General features: G+C 47.0%; 1 protein-coding gene across 3 annotated transcripts in view; it reads left to right on the forward strand.

The window, feature by feature from the left end:
• Positions 1-21999, forward strand: part of Zbtb40 (zinc finger and BTB domain containing 40) — a 69918-nt gene that overhangs the window by 42119 nt on the left and 5800 nt on the right. For 2 of the 3 annotated variants that reach the window (XM_013121267.3, XM_013121266.3), the window contains 12 exons: positions 3725-3917; positions 4140-4220; positions 5433-5569; positions 6417-6618; positions 7148-7281; positions 9547-9715; positions 10029-10490; positions 11163-11369; positions 13801-13965; positions 17076-17290; positions 20687-20849; positions 21503-21589. In XM_013121267.3, the coding sequence (XP_012976721.1) occupies positions 3725-3917; positions 4140-4220; positions 5433-5569; positions 6417-6618; positions 7148-7281; positions 9547-9715; positions 10029-10490; positions 11163-11369; positions 13801-13965; positions 17076-17290; positions 20687-20849; positions 21503-21589 (2215 nt within the window). The remainder of the gene's footprint in view (positions 1-3724; positions 3918-4139; positions 4221-5432; positions 5570-6416; positions 6619-7147; positions 7282-9546; positions 9716-10028; positions 10491-11162; positions 11370-13800; positions 13966-17075; positions 17291-20686; positions 20850-21502; positions 21590-21999) is intronic. The other variant, XM_040756330.1, reaches the window with a different exon arrangement.

Raw genomic sequence — 21999 nt, forward strand, 5'->3', positions numbered from 1 at the left:
CTAAAAGCTCGGGACTCTTCTCTGCCTCCACATATCTCTATCTACACTCAGGGATCAGGGAGCACTGTTCTATTCTAATGGGCATCCCATGACTCATTCACTCTTTATTCTTGGGCATTTGTTGCCAATTCTTTGGTGTTATAAATGATGTTGCAGAAGACATCCTTGCAGGCAAAGCTCTGCAGACTTCTTGATATTATTTCCTTAGGGTAATTTTTAAATGGAATTTTAGAATAGAGTGTAAAAGTCTTCGTGGACATTGTCAAATTGCCCTTCAGGAAGGTCACACCAGTTTATTCTCTCAACAGCTAGCTGCTAAAACCCTCATAAAACTGCTGGCATGACTTCTTAGGGCAACTAGATAACTGTATTTGTTGGTGTTATCGATTTCAACTTTGTGCTAAAAATATGTCTGTCTAGAAGGAGGGGTGGGGAGAGAGAACTTTCGGGGCATTACTTCTTAAAACTGAGAGAGTGACTTAGATGCCCAGGAGAGATGTTTCTAAATCATTGGTATGATAGCACTGGGTTCATAGTGGACTGGGTCCTGGTCATCTTGGCTGCCGGCGTCATCTTAGGTTGAATATCCTGGCAGACAGACAGTTAGGGGAAGAAGCTTCTAATCTCAGAAATGTAGTTTGGAAATTGATGATGTTTTAAAGTTATGTAAGATTCAGAGACAATGCTAATATGGTGGGGAATGAGCTTGTGTTTTGCTCCTGAGGTTTCAGATTAGGTGTAATCTTGGGCACTTGGTTTCAGTAAGTTGCTTATTGCACCAGAAGCCTCTGATTCCCTGTTGAAGATTTCATTCGATTATTCCTCCCAGGTTTTCCTGACAAGCTAGGCTGAAAGTGGACTTTGAGCTGTTCCATTATCTTGTAAAACAGCACTTAGAGATAGAACCAGCCCCAGCCCTAAGCTCTGCTGCAGGATAGACCACACTGTCATTTTCTTCTGTCACTTTCAGTTTACTTGACAAAAAAGGCTGGAGCAGAACTTAAATTAGTTGCAAATCACAGCAGCTCTTCTTAAGCTGGGGTCATACAACCACAGCAGCAGTTGCTAGAAGGCTCAGCAGCCCAGCCAAGTCGACTGCAGAAGTGAATGTCATGGCACCACGGGGAACATCACCAGACCCATCAGAACTTCTTTTATGAAATTATGCTTTTCATGCTTTCTCTGTAAAAAGCCTTGAGTTCTTTCTGTAAAAAATGAAAAGGAAGAGTTTCTTACTTCAGGGCGCAAGCATAGCAGTTACTATAGTTGCCACTTGTTTACTGCTTATGGCCTGCAAGTGTTGTCCTGACTTTTCCTTCCCAGCAGCTCTGTAACCTGATGGACAGGGACCGTGCTCATAAGAACTGGGAGCTTGGGAGGAGGCTGAGGCTCTGCTGGGCTCTGCTGGGCCTCCGCTCACTGAGAGCATCATCACCACTCTGCAGAAGACTTGTGGCTAATAGCAGCATGCTTCTGAAGGAGCACGTGTGTCCTTAACAGTCTCACCGGGCTCTGTAAGCAGCAGCCTCATCTCACAGGCTTCTTAGAAGGACAATGCAGGTGCTGATGCAGTTATCTTCATTTGTAAGTGGGGAAAATGAGCTTCCAAGAATCATGTAACTTGCCCAAAGTTACACAGCATGAATAGTTAGTAGTGGGTTCAAACTAAGTCAGTCTGGCCATAAGAGCCGTCCCTGAGCTGCTTCATTGGACATCAGAAGGCTGCTTCAGAGTGAAGGGTGGGTGCTGAAGTCACTACAGGATTTAAATACAAGCTCTTAAATTTTAAATTATGATTCACTTAGTATCTGCCATATATTAAACCTTATCCAAAGAAAAATTACTAACAAGGAATATGACAACTTGATTGTTTTACACGTATTCCTTTCACATGTAGAAAGACAATTTGGTTTTAAAGCTCAATTCGTTATTTTATAATGGAGCTAATTTGATAATGGCAGCTGCTGGCATGCTTCTGTGACTGATCTGCTTAACCGTCTCCTGAGAGCAGGCATTTCCCAGAGGAAGGCTCACAGCTCAGTTGCTGTGGATCCATGGACCTAATACAGTGAAATAATCCCCTGCTCTCTTGGCTCTGTAAGAGCCATGGTATGCATATTGCACCACAGTCCATTAAGAAATAGTTCTAGGACTGGAGCTCAGCCATCAAAGGCTACACTCACAACCAAAATTAGAAGAAATAGTTCTATGCCAGGGAGTGGTGTCGTACTCCTTTAATCCAGCACTGTGGAGGCAGAGGCAGGTGGATCTCTGTGAGTTTGAGGTCAACCTGGTCTACAACAAGTTTTAGAACAGCCAGGACTGTTACATGGAGAAACCCTGTCTCAGGGAGAGACAAGGAGAGGTGGGAGAGAAGGCGAGGGGGAGAGGAAGAGAGAGGAAAGGGGAGGAGGAAGGGGAGGGGAAGAGGGAGAGAAAGAGAGAGAGGAAATAGTTCTATGGCAATAGGAAAGTGTCTGTCACATGTTTAATTGTCCAACCTATTTCCTGGAGCCCTGTGACCTTTTTGCTCAGAAAATGTATTGACAAATCAAGACAGATCAAGGGAGGTGGGGCTGTTGAGTTGTAGTGGAGCTGACACATGTGGCCATTGAGCGGCTGGGGAAATGGGTTGGTGGGTGAGACAGCTGCATGAGCCCCTGAGTGTGGATCCCAGCACAACGTACTAAGTAGGCAGAGTCAGCATGTGTGCCTGTAGCCCAGTGCTGGGGGTGAGACAGACGATCCCTGGGGCTGGAAGGCCAGGATCTGGGTTCCCTGAAAGACCCTGTCTCAAGGGAACAAGAAGAAGTTAATAGAACAGGACAGGACACCAGTGTCTTCCTCAGACCTTTGCACACACCGAGCATGGGGCTGGTGCATAGGAGTGCAGGCGTGTATGCACACAGAGAATTCACAACAAAACTAACAAACCCACAAATTCTAGGGGCATACACAGTAACCTCAATACTCAGGAGGCTGAAGCAGGGGGATTTCCCTGAGTTTGAGGCCAAACTGTGCAGCAGAGTGAGTACCAGGGCAGCCATAGCAAGATCTGGTCTCTACAAACAAAAGATTTTACAAGAAAAATAATCTGAAAGAACACTTTATTGTTTTGTAGTCAGAGACTAAGATTTTTTAGTATTCAAATAAAGTGGAAGTAAATAAACAGAATTGAATATGAAACAAAGATAGAAAAGCCTTTTAGCAGTGTTAGTTGCCAGCCTGTTTCTGTCTCAGCGTCTCAAGCAGGCAGGACCCAAAGAGCTGGTCAGTTGTGCACTTCTCCCTGGGTCACAACTGCCAGGCATGAGGGCCTTTCAGCTGTCTGTGCTGGTGCATATCTGTATCTCTAGCAGTTGTGAGGCTGAAGCAGGAGGATTGCCATGAGTTCAAGGCCAGCTTGGGCTATATAACAAGTCCCAGGCTGGTCCTGTTTCTAAAAAAGGTTTGCAAACTGTGCGAGCTGTTGGAAGCAAAGGTTATATGTGGGCTTGCCGCTGGGCAAGTTTCATAGAGCTGTTTGTTTGGAGAATGTTTGAAATTTAGAAAAAGCAAAACAAAACAGAAAAAGGAAGGGACTATGACAAAAAGTAGTTCTAGAGGCCAGCTGTGGAGGTTGGAGATGGGCATCTGGTTAGGCTCTCTTGCTGGCTTCCCAAGGCAGTGTTAGATCCATTTTGAATTGCGATAACGGTGTCTGCTTGATTGCATGCCCCTGCAGGTGATTCTGAACTGCTGTGAGGGCAGAACACCCAAGGAGACGATAGAGAGTTTGTTACACAGAATGGCTGAAGAGAAGACCCTGCCTGCCGAGAGCCTGCTAAAACTCCTCCAGGCTGTGAGAACAGCATTCCCAAACCTGAGCCTCCTGCTGGAGAATTTGCAGAAAGTAGCAGAGTCACCTGGCACCACAGGTACTAGTTAATTGTTTAGTCTCTAGATAGGAGCTGCTTGTCAGAAAATCACAGCTCACGGGTCCGTTCTGGCCCGTGCCAGGAAGAGGAGCTGTATTAAGGAATGGCTGAGTTGTGAAGCAAGCTCGCTGTCAGATTGGTTGAGATCTGAGACATTTCTCCACCAAGCTCCCTCCTAGGGTCTCTGTGGTTCAGACTTATAAATGGACCCTCCTCCCACAGGGCTGCCCAGGGTCACCTGTGAAACTGAACAGACAGAGGGATCCAGGAGGCTGTGCATTCCAACAGACTCTGTGGATGGATGTGAGTGGCAAATTCAAGCCCTGACTGCCACCTTCCCAGCTGTGTGCCACAGTCCCCTTGGTGTCCCTCGTCTTGGGAGAAGGAGACCAGTTCCGTTCATAGCCAGCTGGAACTACTTTGCCTATCCCAGAGCATATAGGATGAAGATGGCTTTCTGGGAAACAGGACTTTTCTCCAGCTTGCAGTAATATATATATACAGATACAAAGTGGAACAGTTCCCAAAAATGAAGAAGAAAATAAGCTGTTGTTTTACTCCCCCAGTCCTTCAGTGTTGATGCTGAGATGTGTGCTCATGTCCATACCTTATCTTTTAGCTCATATAATAGAATCAAAACATCCTCTTGCATCTCTAGAAATTCCAGTCTTTTTTGACAGCTGTGTGCTTTTCTGTCACACAGCTGCGCGTGGTACATTACTGTGCCCTGATTTGGGCAGATGTGGTGTAATGGAAACCCTGGAAGCCATGGTGACATTTGACCTTAAGGCAGCTTCATTTTATGAACCTCATTGGAACAGGTGTAAAAGTTGTACACTGTCACATTCATTGTTGTGACTGTTGTGAAATGACAGCTGTTAAACGTTTAGTGACGTACCTGGCACATAGTAGGCTCTTAGCACTGGCTTCACAGTCAGTATCATTACCATGGCTCTACAATGGCAACGGCTCTTTGCCTTCAGGTTTGTTTATTTTGCTTAGTTTCCAGAAGTAGATTTACTGGGTCAAAGAGGAAAATACAGACATAACTGTGTATAAACTAGGGGATTTAGTTTTGTGCAGCTTGCTTGTGTTTTCTTTACCTTTAAGGAACTATCGCTTAAGAAGTAGTTAGCAGATGGGCTCAGAGGGCCTCTGAACAGAAGGGCATACCTCTTCCCAGGCACAGCCTGGACTGGTAGCTAATGGTATTTGGGATCACCACATGGATCCTTTACCCGGGGAGTTGTGAGGAAGACCCCCCTGAATCTGTACCACAGAGCCTCTCGCAAGCTCAGCCTCCTCATTACCCGCCTGCTGGGCAGTCCCTGGCTTCTGTGTAGACCAGAGGAGGCCTGAATGCTGTGTGTGTGGCCCAGGCCTACCCACAGGCCTCCACTCTTCAGCAGAGACAGCTCCCATGCTGCTGCCCTCTCACTTGTGTTGGCTCCTGTGTCTGTGGGGCCCTTGGCCTCTGGAGCCTCAGGCCTGAGTCTTGTGCTGCTGTCCTTACAGCCCACCCTAACCCTGAGGACTACGGCGCTGAGCTGCTGAGAAAGTACCAGGAAAACCTATCTGAGGTGCTCACAGACAACCAGGTGCTGCGAGAGGCAATCTCACGTGTGAAGAACGTAGCCCCTGGAGACAGAGAGGTGAGCAGAAAGAAGGGAAGTATAGCTATGTATGCACACACATTTACATTTTCTATAAATACATAATACACCGCTATGTTGAGAGGCGCCAAGAAGAACTAGAAGGTGACTCATTTTCTCAGGGTTAGTACCAAATAGAATAGTTGCAGTTTCTTTTTTCTTTTCTTTTTAAGTTTTGTTTGTTTAGTTTGTAGAGTGGACAACCTGCAGGAGTCAGTTCTTTCCTATCAGAGTTCTAGGGATCAAACTGAGGCCATTAGAGTTGGTGGCCAGCGCCGTTACTCCCTCAGCCACCTCACTGGCCTAAATAGTTGTATTTTTAAGTATTTTGCACTCCATAGTTATACAGTAATAAAGAGAAGCATTCGTGAGAAAAAACAAAGAACTTCGTTACAGATAAGAACTCTGTCAGGAGAAGAGGATTATGGGTTCAAGGCCGGCCAGCCTGGGGTGCACAATCCTGCCTAAAAACTAAAGCACATGCGCTCACTAGTGCTCTCTCTCTCTCTCTCTCTCTCTCTCTCTCTCTCTCTCTCTCTCTCTCTCTCTCTCTCTCTCTCTCTCTCTCTCTGATACTGACTTTCAAGCTAAGATTATTTTGCATGTATATATATTAAAAGCCACACCCAAAGCATTGTGTATGTTAAATAAACTTTCTACTATTTCTACTACTAGACTGTGTCCCTGACTCCATACCCCACCCCCTTACACACCAAGTAAATTTGAATTTAAAAGTTTCCCGGTCGAGAGAGAGAAATATTGGAAAGACTTCCTCTCCCACAGCATATTCACTTGAACCCAGCTCAGGACCAATCTCTTACACCCATGTTTGTGTTGCATCTTGAAGGTTATGGAGGCACTCGTGAGACAGGCCTCTGGCTCAGGTGGCTTCAACTCCATGATGTCAGCAGCTCTGGAAAGGCAGACTCTCTCTGCAACAGCCATCTGGCAGCTGCTGCTAGTAGCTCAAGAGACCCAGCCCTGCCCACTGAACCTGCTTTTGGAGGAAATAGGAAAAGAGCCTGGTGCCGGGGCTTTCTTCCGGGCAGGTGAGTTGTCTGTGCTCTGCCTTGGTGTTGCCCCAATAGAGACAACTCTGGACCCCCAGGAGGTAAGAGGACTCTCATGGTTGCCATGTGTCCCTCCCCTCAGGAGCAATGGCAAGTAAGTTTCTGCGTTCTCCTGCACAACAGGGTGTCCATCAGTGACGAAGGTGCTGTGTGTTTGAAGAAAGCAAGAAGAAAGGGTTTTGAATGTGTTCAGAAAGTGGTGTCTGAGGAGCTAGGTAGTTAGTCCTGATTCAAACATGGCACAGCACCCACACACATGGAGACATCAGGTGGTAAAAACACACAGGCTTATGTGTCAAAGGAAATACAAGGACATCATGTTTGGGGATGTGGGTGCTGACAAGCCCTCATTTGCTATGCTCTGACTACAGTGGTTATCTGTTCTCCTCACTCCACTCCCAGTCCAAATGAAGCGACAGATGACCTATGTTGTCTTTGTGAAGAGTGGAGTGGAGAGGTGAAGGAGAACATGATGCCTGTGGTTTGGCTGAGTGTCCCTTTCTTTCAGTGACTGCCCCAGAGAGCACTGTATTGGAAGCAATCCTGAGGCATAGCAAGCTGGTCACAGAGGCCATCCAGCAGATGACAGAGCTCAAACACTTCTCTTCAGAGGATGAGCGCCTGGCTGAGATTGTCAAAGAGGTGGGGAGTGGAGGAGGGGGTAAAGGCTGGTGGGTCCCCGAATTCTGTAGAACTTTGCAGGGTAGATGCTTGGAGCCATCTTCATTCTCTGCAGCATACATAATGCATACCTAGTGCTCCGCCAGCTCTTCAGAACACTGTACCAGGCATTTGCTTTTGGGACACCATCCAGCTCCCAAATCATGATGCGGATACTTACTATTAGCTATGAGTGCTCGACCTAGCTTAGGCTCCTTTCTGGCTAGCTTTTTAATTGTAAATTAACCTATTTCTCTTTCTCTACCTTTTTCCTGGGGCTCTTTACCTTTCTGTGTGTCCTACTCTGTGCTTGCTGGTGGTTGCCTGGCTAGCCCCAGGCATCTCCCTCCTTTCTCCCTCGTTCTCTTCTTCTTGTTCTTTTGGTGTTTTTCGAGACAGGGTTTCTCTGTATTGTTTTGGAGCCTGTCCTGGAACTCGCTCAGTAGACCAGGCTGGTCTTGAACTCACAGAGATCCTTCTTGTTCTTTTTGAGTGTAGGTTTCTCCTGTTCTCTCTCTGTCTGCCAGCTTTGCCTATCTCTCTCTTGGCCTACATATTGACCATTCAGTTTTTCATTATGCCAATCAGGTGCCTTAGGCAGGCAAGGTGAAATAAATGTGACACATCTTTACATAATTAAACAAATGCAGCATAAACAAATGTAACGTGCCTTCTCATAGTTAAAGTAATGTTCCATAGCATAAACTTTAAATGTATCACTCCTTTGCCTGGTTAAAATGATATTCCACTGAAGAACATCTTTGCTCTTTAGCTTTCCATCCCCAAGTGACAGGTGATGCCATGTCCCTTTACAGAAGAGTTCAGGCTTGCACAGTTATTTCCAGTCTAGGAAACTGGTGAGTAAGTGGTTTGTGTTTCTGGTCTAGGAAACTGGTGAGGAAGCAGTGAAGCCAGAATTGAAGCCAGTGACACAAGCCCAGGGAGCATATCTTCCAACCAAGCTTAGAGTAGCTGGAGAAATGGTGACTCTTTCTCTACCATGTTCTCAGAAGCAGCTGGGCTCAGATGAAGGAAGTTGGTCTTATTGTATGTTTTCTTCTGGCCTCCTGAAAGAGCCAAGATAAACATAGAACAAAGCTTTGCCCATATGGGGCAGCAAATAGTGCCAGCTCATTTTCTGTGAGGCATCTCACCATGTGACCAGCATCCCAGAAAGTCTAGATGGGGGCTGAGGAAGACTCAGAGACGTCCAGATCTGGGTATATACACCTCCAACGGGGAAGACTAATAAAGGAACATAAAAGCAAACCACAGATATACCTGGAATGTCCTTTTGATCCACATAGACAGAAGGGCAGGTTTCTAACCATCCCCTCTGGCAACAGCCCCACCCCAGTCTGCCTCTCAGACGGGAAGAAGGCGGCACACGCTCCTGCAGAGCTCCAGAGGCAAGGCTTATCTGCCCGTCTCTCTCCAGAGAGCTGTGCACTTCAGAACTGGGGCCCCTGCCGTTGATCGCTTTAGCCTCACTAATTAGTCTCCTGCCTGCCTCCAGGGGCATCAGGGTTATTTAGATAGACCTGAAAAGAGCAGAAATAAAATATCTTCCGAAATGAAAGTTCCACATGACCATCTGTGGATGGTCTCGCTTTATTTTCTCAGTGTGCTGACTCTCTGCCCACAGCGCTAACATTCTGAAAGAGGACAGCTTTGAAATCATATTCCTGGCCTCTTTAAAGCCCCTATTTGAACTTGCTTTAAAATGCCGAGTTTCTTATGAAAGAAAATGATGTTTAAAAGGGTACATCTAAGTATCTAAAAATATGAAGCCACTCTCTATGCAGAATTACTTCTAGACATAGAGACAATTATATATTATGAAAAATTATCCTGATCTTTACAGGAGCAGCCTCTGATAAATGCTTTAGACAGACAGACAGACATGCGCACGCACACCTCCCATGGTCAGATCTAGAATCCTGAACCCTGCCCACCAGGCTTCCCATGCTCATTTCTAGAATCTAATTACCACCACCACCCCCAGCTTCCCATGGTCACTTCCAGAATCTTATACCCTGCTCCACCACCCCCCCCAGGCTCGCTTAGTTCTCAATAGGTTCCTTGGAGGTGCCAGGTGCTAATAATAAGTTCATGTGTCTCAAGGAGAATTATAACCCATCCAGAGAGCTCTGTGTCTTCTAGAATTCAACACCCCCCCCCCCATCATGTTGAAGAGCATGGAGAAAAGCTGATGTTAACACAGCTCTGTCTCTGGTTTTCATTTAGATGCTGAACATAATCTCCGAGACAGTGAGCCCTGAAGCGGCCCTGAGAACATTGCTGAGCAGGGGGTCAGAGAAATCTGTCTCGGTCTCTGCAATCTGTCGCCTCCTGTGTGGTGTCCACAAGTCTTTCCCTAGCCTGCAACCCCTCATACAGGAGTTGATACATGTTGGTAAGAAACAGGGGTTGGGGCCTGGTAGACCTCGGGCACTTCTATATTGAGTATAAGAAACAGTGGTTGATGTAAGAGGATGTCGTGTTTCAAGATATTTACTCCTTTTATGTGCTCTTGGTACCTAACAGCCAGGAGCACAGGTGTGACATGGCACTATTTGTGTTTAGTGGGAAGTAAAGATGACAGCAATATATTACTTCTGAGTTTCCTGAGGATCCAGATAATCCAGTCACTTCTAAGAGTGTGTTAGAAAAAGTTACAAACCATAATAGAAGCTGAGCCCTAGAGCCATGAGTGTTCTCCTGTGCAGGGTTTCTTACCAAGGAAAATGGAGAGGAGAGGTTGACGGTGAGTGATAGGTTTCACCCTGGAGCCAAGGACAAAGAGGAGAAAGCGGCCAATGCAGCCAGAGAAGACTGCCAGCCTGTGGAACAAAAGGATCAGGGGGAGCCTGGGTCCGTGCCAGAGCAACAAGAGAAAGACACTTCTGCCTCCACGGACTCTGCCAAGAAGAGCTTCATCTGCAAAGCCTGTGACAAGAGCTTCCATTTCTACTGTCGTCTGAAGGTACACATGAAGCGCTGCCGGGTGGCCAAGAGCAAACAGGTGCAGGGTAAGGATGGCGGAGAGACCAAGGACTCGGAGAAGGAGCTGGAGAAGCACCAGCCGGAGACCCACAGCACAGGCGGAGAGCCTGATGCCCCCAAGAAGAAGAAGAAGCGGCTGCCTGTGGCTTGTGACCTCTGCGGAAGAGAGTTTGCCCATGCCTCAGGTATGTCAGAAGGCAGTCATGGAGGACAGTGGCTGCAGGTGTTGTAGCTTGGGCTCCAGCCTGGCCCCCTGGGTGTGCCATGAGTGTGGATGGCTTTGGCACTAGGACAGGTTCATCGAAGCACAATGCTATTCTGAGAAGAGCATAGGCTCAGGGGTGGGCTCCCTGAGCATTGCTCTCCCAACTGTTAGAGTGGTCCCGCACCCCACTATTCTACACTGTTAGGGAATTTGAAGATAGAAGAATTAAACACCTAGCACCACACCCACACACTGGCAATTGTAATTGTAAACAGATGTTTGATGTCTGGCTTGTTGATGCCCACATCCAGTTTATTCAATGATAAGAAATTTATCGATATGGAGACCCTAAGGTTGGAATCAGTTTGCCTTGCCTCATACGTCTGGTAACCTAATGAAACATGAAAGTGAGAGGAGTGAACGGGGAAGATGAACTAAAAATCTCTATACCAGATTCAACCAGGAGTGAGGCTAAGATGACGGGGCAGCAGGGAGTAGACTAGTGGGCATGTGAGGCAGGCAGCACTGAGGCTAGGGTGGCCTGGCCTGTGCCTCAAGCATGAGCCTGGCGAGTGCAGCTTGTTTGGACATCCTCCTGCTGTGTTCCTGACTGACCGATGGTGTCTCCTGGGGGCCTGGTACCCCTATCTAGGCATGCAGTACCACAAGCTGACCGAGCACTTCGACGAGAAGCCTTTCTCCTGTGAAGAATGTGGGGCAAAGTTTGCAGCCAACTCCACCCTAAAGAACCACTTGCGCCTTCACACGGGGGACCGCCCATTCATGTGCAAGCATTGCCTCATGACCTTCACGCAGGCCTCTGCCCTGGCTTACCACACCAAGAAGAAGCACTCGGAAGGTGAGGGGCACCCTTTGTTTGCCTGCACAGTGCCACTGGGGGAGCTAAACCCCATTTGGCCTTAGGCGGGCATAATAATTGGGGAAGTAAAGCAGAAATAACCAGGTATACACAGGCTGTAGAATGCTTTCCAGGAGGGCTTCTGAAGAGTGGGCTAGAGTAGCATTAAGATTTTGTGGTCAGAATTTACATACATCTGAATTGTTTGCACTTGCAAGAGAGTTGAAGCAGGGCAAAGAGCTTAGGAGTACTTCCGTGGCTGGGCCATGCTAAGTGCCAGGTAATTCCTGGAATCCTGTGCTCTTGTACCTGCCTGCCTGAGGGCTGGGGAGGGGTAGAGATGGGTGGAGCCCCATCAGTGCTTCATAAGGAAGCATCCTAGGATGGTGGAAGAGACCGTGGTAGGGACCTGGCCAGGGAAGGGCTCAGAGCTCCTAGGTAGCAATGCCTCCATCACCTCATGGTCTCGAAGCCTCTTTGTCTAAGCATTCCCTTTTTACCTTTTTTTTTTACCAAATGATTTACTTATTTTTATCTTTATGTAAATTGGTGTTCTGTCTACATATATGTCTGCATAAAGGTGTTGGATCCCCTGGAGCTAGAATTACGGACAATTGTGAGCTGCCATGTGGGTGCTGGGAATTCTGGGTCCTTCGGAAGAGCAGCCAGTGCTCTTAACGTCTGACCCATCTCTTCAGCACCCCCCCTTTGCCTTGGCAGGTAAAGTGACCCTGGCAGGCCACTCTGCTCAACAGTGCAGTGACTTTTCATCTGCAGTGGGAATCTGAGTCGTGCCAACCATGATCCCGCCCCTGACACCACTCTGACCTCTGCTGTCAATCACTCCTCTTCACCCACACCCTGACACACGCACTGGTTTCCTTGCCAGGCCTCAGGCCCACCAAACACTTTCCAGGACTTCTATGCTCGGTCCCTGTCTTGGGACCCTTCCCTTCAGAGGGCTCTGCTCCTCTTCCTTCCTCCGGGCACACTTTTGTGTGATGGTTCTTTAGCCTCCTTGTGGAAACTGCCCTCAGCCTGTTCTTCTGGGATAGAAATGGAGAGGGTCGCCATTGCCATGGTGGAAACTAAGACCGGTAGCAACTGGGAAGGTCAGGGCTGGTGTGTGCTGTTCACACCATGAGCAATCCAGCCAGAGGGACATCTGGAAGAAGGGCCACGCCCCTCCTCAGTGCAAATGAGCTTCAGATGGACCACAGAGAGCTGGAAGCAGTGTTCAGAGAGGGCTGTCGAAAGCCAAGATTGGTAGGGTTTTCTGGTAGCCAAGGAAAGGACTTCTTTCTGTTCTCATGAATTAACAAAAATAATAGCTTGAAATAACATGTGTTTTTACCACCAGGGAGTTAGAAGTTATTTTTAGAAGGGTCCTGAATGCTAAAACCAAGGTTTCATTTGAGATGTGCTCATCAGGAGACTCAGTTCCTCACCTAGAAGCTTCTAGATGCTTCCTTGGCTCTGGGCCACATCACTTCAGCCTCTGTACCTACAGCAGACCTTCTCCTTAGACTCTGCATCCTCCGTCTTATCTGGGATTCCCCTTGGCCACCTGGATAGAATAGCGCAGTCTCTCATCGCAAAGACGTTTGACTTGGTCACAGCAGTGACTACAAGAAGCCACAAAGAGTTTGGATCAGAGTGATGACAGGCTAGAGTTCACACTGCATATATGTTTGTATGCATGTGTGTGCGTGTACAAAGTCTTACCCAAAGCCTGCTCAGTAAAAAAAAAACGGGAGCAAGGCTATTGCTCTAGCTGAAGGGGGCCCAGCACTGGGCTTGCTGATCTGTAGCCCTCCTCCCCAGTGGCTGCTTCCTGGCCTGGGAGGAGCTGGGGGCCTGGTGTCAGATGCCAGGTCTCCAGTCTTGCTGTTTTCTAACTGTGGTTACGTTCATGCACATGGAAAGTGAGGGATTCAAGGGCTGTGTGCTGACTGCAGTGGGTCACTGGAGGCCCTGTCCCCTCTGAATCCCTAGCTCACCTTAGTGGTAGTGGGAATCCATGCTGGACTTGGTTGTTGTTTGCTTTGTTGTGAGACTGGTCTCCCATAGCCTGGACTGAATTTTGCAAGAACACACTGAATTTTGCAAGATCTAACTCACATTTCTGGACAAAAGGATCTATCTCTGGCTGGAAGTGGAGTGGGCTCTTCCTCTCTGCGGAAACCTGATAAACAAACGGGTTCTCTTAGAGACAAGAGCTTTGTTCCCTCCAGTTGTGTCACCACTGTGTGGTGGGTTATGTTTGTGAGGTACCTGCGTTTGATGAGGTGCCTCAGACTTACCCAGCATTGCCCGAGGTAATGTCACCTGCCCGCGACATTTCTCTGGTGTGTGCTTTACCGTTGGTTCTGTTTGCAGGAGTGCCATCTGTGTTCAGTGCTTGTTCTCACACGCTCATGTGCATTTGCAGGGAAAATGTACGCATGCCAGTACTGTGATGCTGTGTTCGCCCAGTCCATCGAGCTGTCCCGGCATGTGAGGACCCACACTGGAGACAAGCCGTACGTCTGCAGGGACTGTGGAAAGGGCTTCCGGCAAGCCAATGGCCTCTCCATCCACCTGCACACCTTCCACAGTACGTACTGCCATTGCAGTGCCAGGCACCACAGGCCATGCTTGGCACCGAGGAGGACTATGACACAACAGAGCTGTCACTGTGCCAGAGCTGGGCCCCATTCTGGACCCTCTTCTCCCAGTGCTGTAAAGCCGGAAGTCCCTCAGTCCCTCCTCAGCATATCTGTCCAGCCTGTCTCCTTGTCTCTTGAGATGTCCTCACAGTGTTTGCTGGCAGAGACAAATTAAGCAGGAAGGAGAGAGTGTCTTCTCCGTCAGGCTCACAGAGCACTGAAACAACTCCACCAGCTCATTCAGCTTGCATTTTCTACCTCCCCCCCCCCCCCCCCCCACCAATCATCCAGTTTTTTTCCCTGCTTTTTCCAAAGAAGCAACCCTGACCCTGTCTGAGTTAATGTTCATTGTGCTAGGCAGTGCTACCATGTTCCCTCCAAACTCTCCTGCCTGGCATTTCTCTCCCAAGTGCTATTGTGTTTCACTGAGTTATTTGGGGCTGCCCCAGCTGCCTCCCTTTCTCACAGAGCTGATGGAGACACACACATACACACACACACACACACACACACACACACACCAGGAAACACTATTGAGTGGCTGGCCCCTGTCATTTTCTTCATCCTCCTCTGGAATTAGCATAGTATAATCGACACAACACAGCATGTAGGCGGAGAGCTCGCACTCTGAAAGTCTCAGGAGTTTAGACTTGAATTTTGACCCCTGTACGTACTTTCCTTGAGACCTTAGTTTTTTTTTTTGTTGTTGTTGTTGTTTGTTTTTTTGCCCTGCCAAGCCTCCTCTTCCTCTTCCAAACTGGAATAAATAGTAATGTCTCCACCTTGGTTTGTCAGAAAAACTAAATGAGATTGTCTTAATCAGTGTTCTTTTGCGGTAAAGAGATACCATGAAGTTCATTATCGTCATGGTGGCATGCAGGCAGCTAGAGAGTAGCTGAGAGTTCTACATCTGGATCCATGGGCACCTTGACCTGAGCATTTGAAGCCCCCTAAAGCCCACCCTCAGTGATACACTTCTTCTGACAAGGCCACACCTCCTAGTCCCTGTCAAGTAGGGCCACTTCCTAATGACCAAACATCCAAATATATGAGGCTATGGCAGCCATTCCAATTTAAACCACCACAGAGGTGTCACGTGGAAAGGACCAAGTCCCGTACCTGACACAGAAATGCTCAGTAAATGCCAGAGACCGGTGTTACTGGTGATAAGAACAGCCTTGTTGGGAACCATATGTGACCCTTAGAGCTGTTTGTCGTGCGTGCCAGGTAGCTTGCTCTCATCCGCCTGTCCCCGCTGTCTTTCTCATACAGTGTCTCACAGCAAATGCTCTCTGGAAATGTCCATATCTCTTGTCAGCCACGCATCCAGGACTTTGTCACAGCTCCTATATGCCCAGCATGGGTGAGGTGTGGAGATCTGTCTTTGCGGGGCTGCTGTCGGGGCTAGCTGGCGCAGCCCCAGGTTCGTACCTGAGAGGGGGAGTGTGAGCTAAAGAAGTCTAGCTGTAGATGGTGAGGGCAAGACAGAGACAGAATACAGTCAGGAGGGCAGATGCTCTCAATACTGAATGCCACAAGTTTAGTTTTCACCGCTCTTACATACCTTGACCAGAAAGTAACATGGTAACACGTGTATGGGGCAAACAAACTTCTCTTCCTCTTTTCTCTAAGGGTTCGGGAACCACACCTTAGGTTCAACTTCTCGATACCTGGCCTGGAGGGTCAGGAGTAACCACACCTCAGATCAGGTCTGGACGTGCTGAGGACAGTTTTGAACTCTCTGCCCTTGAGCTAAGATGGAGTGCAGCCATCCTAGGGGCACCGACAGTGAGGACTCCTTAGTCATGTACCCCTCAGGCACTAGCAAGACTGTCCAGAACTCTAGTCTCAGACGAGTGGGGTTTGGTTCAGACCCAGTGCCACAGTTCTCATGTCTTCCTGACCTTGAGAAATGATGCTGTGCTTTGGTCTCTTTTTCATAGCATATCTCCTTAGCGTATCTCTGTCCAGCCTGTCCCCTTGTCTCTTTAGCTCCCCTCACAGTGTTGGGCTGGCAGAAGCAAATTGTGTAGGAAGGAGAGAGTATAGGTAGGAGAGTCAGGAAAGAGGAACGCTTATCTTCAGGCTTAATCTTTCATACCCTGGAGCCCACTGGCACACCCTAGAGGTCACCATTCATACAAACCCAATGTTCAGGCCCACTTTTGCCTGACCACGGTGTTGCTCATAGAAACTGCCAAAGTGTCTTAAAAGACAGTGTGAACCTGGCATTTCCATGGTGAAGCTAGCCAGAGGTTCTGAAGACTGCTGTGGTCAGGATTCCTGAGTTAAGCAGAGTCACTATAGACACAGGTAGAGCTATGGCTTGGACCTTTCTTTTGGCCAGAGGATTTCATTACCAAAAGAATGATGTTTTCTGTCATCTGGATGGCAAAGGTGTCCATCAGCAGTAGTTCCTATTTTTGAGGTCCCAATGAGGAGTTGGCATGTCCATGGAGGTGTAGATGAAACCTCTTCCCAATTAGATCCTTAAGCAAGGTACTGGTTGATCTCTAAACCTTAATTTTCCTAATCTTAAAATAAGACTCACACTAGACCCCCCCCCCTTCTGAACACACCCGCCCAGTGCTCACCAGGAGTCTGTGCAAAGGCTTTACTGTTGGGTCTCAAGTGGGGACCAAAAAATGTCCACTTACTGCCCCTGGCAGGAGACACGGCAACACTCTAGTGGGTATATTGGTAAGGTCTACAGGGAAGTGGAAGACAGACCTGTCACTGCCGTCAGGAGGAGCAAGCATAATACTCCCTGTAAGTAGACCCATGTTGGGGGGAGTCTGACATGTAAGACAGGAAACAGGTGGTGGAGGTGAGCAGTTTGATGCTGCACAGATAGATGGTTGAAGGGTCCTTGCCTCCTTGGGGAAAGAGTAGAGCCAGATTGTTGTCACATTGACTTAGGGTCCTTGCACTCTGGCCCCACAGGAAGTCTGAACATCCTTCCATCTTGCTGTATGAAGCAGTAGCATGTCACTGACTGCTTCTTGTGCTATTGTCTCTCTCTGCCCCTCCCTCTCACGGATGCCCTCCCTGGAAACAGACATAGAAGATCCTTATGACTGCAAGAAATGCAAGATGAGCTTCCCCACACTGCAGGACCACCGGAAGCATATCCACAAGGTGCACTCCAAGGAATACCATCCCTGTCCCACATGTGGGAAGATCTTCAGCGCCCCTTCCATGCTGGAGCGGCACATGGTGACCCATGTTGGAGGGAAGCCCTTTAGCTGTGGGATCTGCAACAAAGCTTATCAGGTGCACACCCCCATCCTTGCCTTTCTCCCCATTGGTGTTTGTTTCCTGCATGTAAGCTTGTCTCCAAGATGTGACAGACAATTTGACTTTGAGAAGCATGGACTGGGGGTATACTCAGTGAGCATACACTTAGCACCCATGAGGCCCTGGGTTATATTCCCAGAAGACTGTAGTCAGGCTTTTCTTTGAGCTGCCAGCTCACAAATAAAGACATGGAGATTTATTATTAATAATGAAAGCTAGGCCTTAGCTTAGACTTTTTTTCTAACTAGTTCTTATAACTTTATTAACCTCTTTCTAATAATCTATATTCTATCACGTGGCTCAATTACCTTTCCTATGTCTTGTATGTCTGATTTGTTCCCTTGGTGTCTCTGCATGCCTCAATTATCTCCTACTTCCTCTCTCTGCCCAGAAGTCCTGCCTATACCCCCTGTATTGGCCATTCAGCTCTTTATTAAACCAATCACAACAATATATCTTCACACCATGTACAAGTACCCTACAACATTTCCCCTCTTTTGTCTAAACAAAAGGGAAGGTTTTAACTCTAACATAATAAAACTATGTATAATAAGAATTATATACAATAAAACATATACAATAAGAATACAATATGTGTAAGAATTATACTCACAATGTCCAGTCCATTTGTATTTAGCATATTTGAAGAAAATATTCTATTATCTGTCTTGTCTTGATGAATTTAAAGTTTTATACCTAAACTACTTTTTTATCATAATTTGTATTGCCATCCTTAAAACTATCCTTTTTGACCTCAAAACATTTTCTTAGATAAACAATTTAAGCTTTTATGTTTCTCAACCTTATAAACTTCACATCTCTTGTGTATGTTTTTTTTTATTTGATAAGAAGGAAAACTGTAACTATAATTATCTTGTCTTCAACTCCATTAGAGACCCAATAAGGATATATTACCTGAGTAAACAGGACGTTTAAAGCAAACAACTTCCAAAATTATAGAAATGACAGAGACAGTTGGCTGCCTGGTCAGTCACCCAAGGTTCCTCTGCAATGTTGGGGCATCCATCTTCAGCCTATAGGCGTAGCATATCTGACAGACTTTTCTATGAAGCAGGAATTTTGAAGGACTGTCTGTCTTGGCAAAGTTCAGGAGTCACTTTCTTTTGTATCCTATTTGTTCAATTTGGACAGCATTTTGTCAGCAGTCGAGGCAAGGGTAGTTTCTTTACCCAGTGGCTAACTTTGCCACATAGAAAGCTAACTCTATATGGAGATTCCTTGATGCCCATCATCCTTTTTTGAAGTTGATGGGGGAAGTCCTGTGTATATGTAAATAAAGCACTGTTGGCCAATAGGGAAGCAAGATAGGTGGGACTAGGAGTCATGGAGGACTCTGGGTAGGAGAAACACAGGGAGTCAAGATGCAACCACCATAGGGATAAGAAGCCTGGAAACTTCTCCGGTAAGAGAAATACTTAGATTAACAATTATGGGATAAATACTTAAGTCAGAGCTAGCCAGTAAGGAACAAGCAAGGCCAACAGCTTCATAATTAATACAGTGTCCTGTGTGTTTATTTGGGACTGATGCGACTCTGAAACCAGGCTGGCGGCAAGGCTTCTCTTTACATGAAGTAAATTGGTGCTACTAGGAACAGATGTGCCTCACTGTCATGAAAAGCCTTATGTTATTAAAACATTTTAAATGCCATATTCTGTAGGTCTTTGAAGTGTTTGAAGACCACCTGTCTATCTAAAATATATTTTTGTATGACCTTGCAAATTTCCTAACATGACTATAAGTTTGGTTGTTATAGATAACTAGCTATTAACCTGTCTTTCTTTATTATCCTAAGTAACTTTCAAGGACTAAAACTTTATTTTTAAATGAGCTGCATAGATACAATACCTTAAACAAGAGTAGAAGCATACACAGTATAACAAAAATAACCTTAAATTTGTATCAATATACAAAAATTCATACTAATGTAAAATATTTGAGACTAGTGGTTATTCAAATGTAGACTCAAATATTAACCCTTTTATCCCATCATTCTTATACTATACATCCCTTTTTCCCCATCAGGAGATCCCTGAATCTAATCTTTGTCCAGTTTTTTTTCCTGACCATGACCAATAAGAACTTGTAACCCACTCCCCCTAAGCAATGATGAACATCCATAACCCACAGAATGACCCAAAGCTACCCACCCCACCTCTTGGGAATGTGAGCATCATGTTCTCTAGACTGCTTCCTGTTTTCTGGGGGTGACAGCATCTTTAGGGGACCCTGAGAAAATTGGGATAATCACTGACCTCAGGCTAGGGCCATAGACATGAGGCTCCACTCTCACTGACCTAAGTGGGTAGAGCTAGCTGCCAGCCCATAGGGTCTAGCTGTTGCTTAGCAGTTTATGGTTTGGTTCACACATCAGAGAACACTGCATGTGTGTGGCTGCAGGCACTTAATAAAGTCAGGTTCAGACCAAGAAAACCTCTGAACAGATATAGATGCATAAAAATGTGCTTAGATGCTAAAGAAAATGGGTATAAACAGTCATAGAAAAATAGTTTAAAATAATAAAGAGAAAGTAAAATAATATAAAAGGAAAAGGCCACATAAAGATGGGAAACACACACGGTGTCTGGATCTTGTATGGTACTTTGTTGAATTTAAACAGCTACTTGCTGTTTGCCTTTCAAGGAAGGGCTGAGTTTTACTTTGGAGATCAGTGTGTAGTTAAAGTGAAATGACACAGAGGTACAGAAATAAACCACACCTGTCAGAAACTGGTCATAGAGAACAGTCCTCGCTTATGGCTGAGGTTCAGGCAGAGCAATCACTGATTTAGATAAGGAAAACTGGTGCTGTGCCAGGCCTCACGCTGTGATGTGGAGTAAGACTGGGCATGATCCCTAGGAGCCTGAGGACTTACAGAGAGATGCCCTCTATGTATTTTAATGCTGGGGCCAGAGAGGGATGGGATGCAGTTCTGTCTCTGCTCCAGCAGGGCAGTCTCCACACCCCAGGCCTCAGCAGCACTGAGGTCCAGCATAGTGTGCTAAACACATACATGCTCCAGTCAGGCCAGGCTTTGGTCCTAATCTGGCTGTTTACTGATGTGGCCCTGGGCAAGTCCCTAACCCCTCTGTGTGGCAGTCTACCTCCACAGGAAGACCCTTACATCCCCACTTAAGCTTGTGTGAGTGAGTGAGTGAGTGAGTGAGTGAGTGAGTGAGTGAGTGAGTGAGTGAGTGAGGGCTCACTGAAGGGTCCACTGAGCTGTGCCTGTAGTGGCCTCTCCCCTAACATCAGCCTCCAGGGGCATGGTTCTAGATCCATGAGCTTGTCTCAGATCTTTTGTCATTGCTAGAACTTTCTAGGACCTAATATTTGCCAAATGCCTTGCAGCAATTGTCAGGTCTGTGGTACCACAATCGGATCCACCACCCAGATGTGTTTGCTGCCCAGAACCATCGGTCACCCAAGTTCTCATCACTGCAGTGCAGTTCCTGTGACAAGACCTTTTCCAACACCATCGAACACAAGAAGCACATCAAAACAGCGCATGCAGGTGACACTGGTGCAGCTGAGGGTAGAGGGACTCGTGTCTTCTGTCCAGGCACTGTGATGATTGCCTCCGATGTGCCCTAGCTCACCAGAGGAGGCCACACCTGTCCACCAGGAGCTGTAGTTTAAGTGACAGCATTTCTCCAGCCGCTTAGCACAGGACAGTCTAAGCTCCAACCAGCCCTCAGGAGACCCAGCCAGTTCCTGGAAAGGGTGTTGGCTTTCATGGCAGATGGGTCCAGGTGGGATTCTTGGCTCTAGCACTTAGCAGCTGCATGACCTTGGCAGGTGACATCTCTTTTCTGAGTCTACTTTCGTCTCTTCAGAATGGAAGTTATTAATACCTCCCTTGCAGGTACATTTGGGGATAATCACAGCAGCTGTCAGTTACAGAGCATTTCCTGTGTGCAGGGCACCAGCCGAGCACTCTGTATATTCTGTCACTTAATTCTCACAACCGCCTTTGCATCCACACAGTCTGGAGCAGATCAGTGCTCTCTCCCGGTAGGTTCCACAGATCTCTACAGGCACAGGTTTCTAACAGTTGGCAGGTGTGATCTGGAATGTGGGTCCTCGCCCCACCCAGCCCTGCCCTCTCCACCTGTAGACAAGCCATCCTTTGTCCTTTCCACTACTTCTTTCCTTTCACACGCACAGATCTAAAGTTCCACGAGTGTGACCAGTGTAAGGAGCTCTTCCCCACACCAGCTCTGCTGCAGGTTCACATCAAATGCCAGCATTCAGGTCAGTGACCCTTCTGCATGTCCCTGAGCTTAACGGCAGGGGGTTGGGGTGGGGGGGTGAGTCTTGGTTCCACCATTCACAGATCTATATAGTCTTTTTACTTACTGACTTATGCCGGACAGTGGTGGCGCACACCTTTAATCCCAGCACTCAGGAGGCAGAGGCAGGTGGATATCTGAGTTCCAGACCAGCTTGGTCCACAAAAGCTAATTCCAGGACAGCCTCCAAAACCACAGAGAAACCCTGTCTCAAAACCCCCTTCAAAAAAAAAACAAAAACAAAAACAAAAAAACGCCTTTTATTCACTGACTTGTGCCTCCATTTCATCTGGAAGATGGTACATCAGTACCAATCTCTTATGAAGCCATGAAAACTTCAGGCCTGGCCCCGGTAAGCAGCCCTGTGTGAAA

The sequence above is a fragment of the Mesocricetus auratus genome, unplaced genomic scaffold (genome assembly GCF_017639785.1).
Source record: "Mesocricetus auratus isolate SY011 unplaced genomic scaffold, BCM_Maur_2.0 Super-Scaffold_100014, whole genome shotgun sequence".
NCBI classification, from domain to species: domain Eukaryota; kingdom Metazoa; phylum Chordata; class Mammalia; order Rodentia; family Cricetidae; genus Mesocricetus; species Mesocricetus auratus.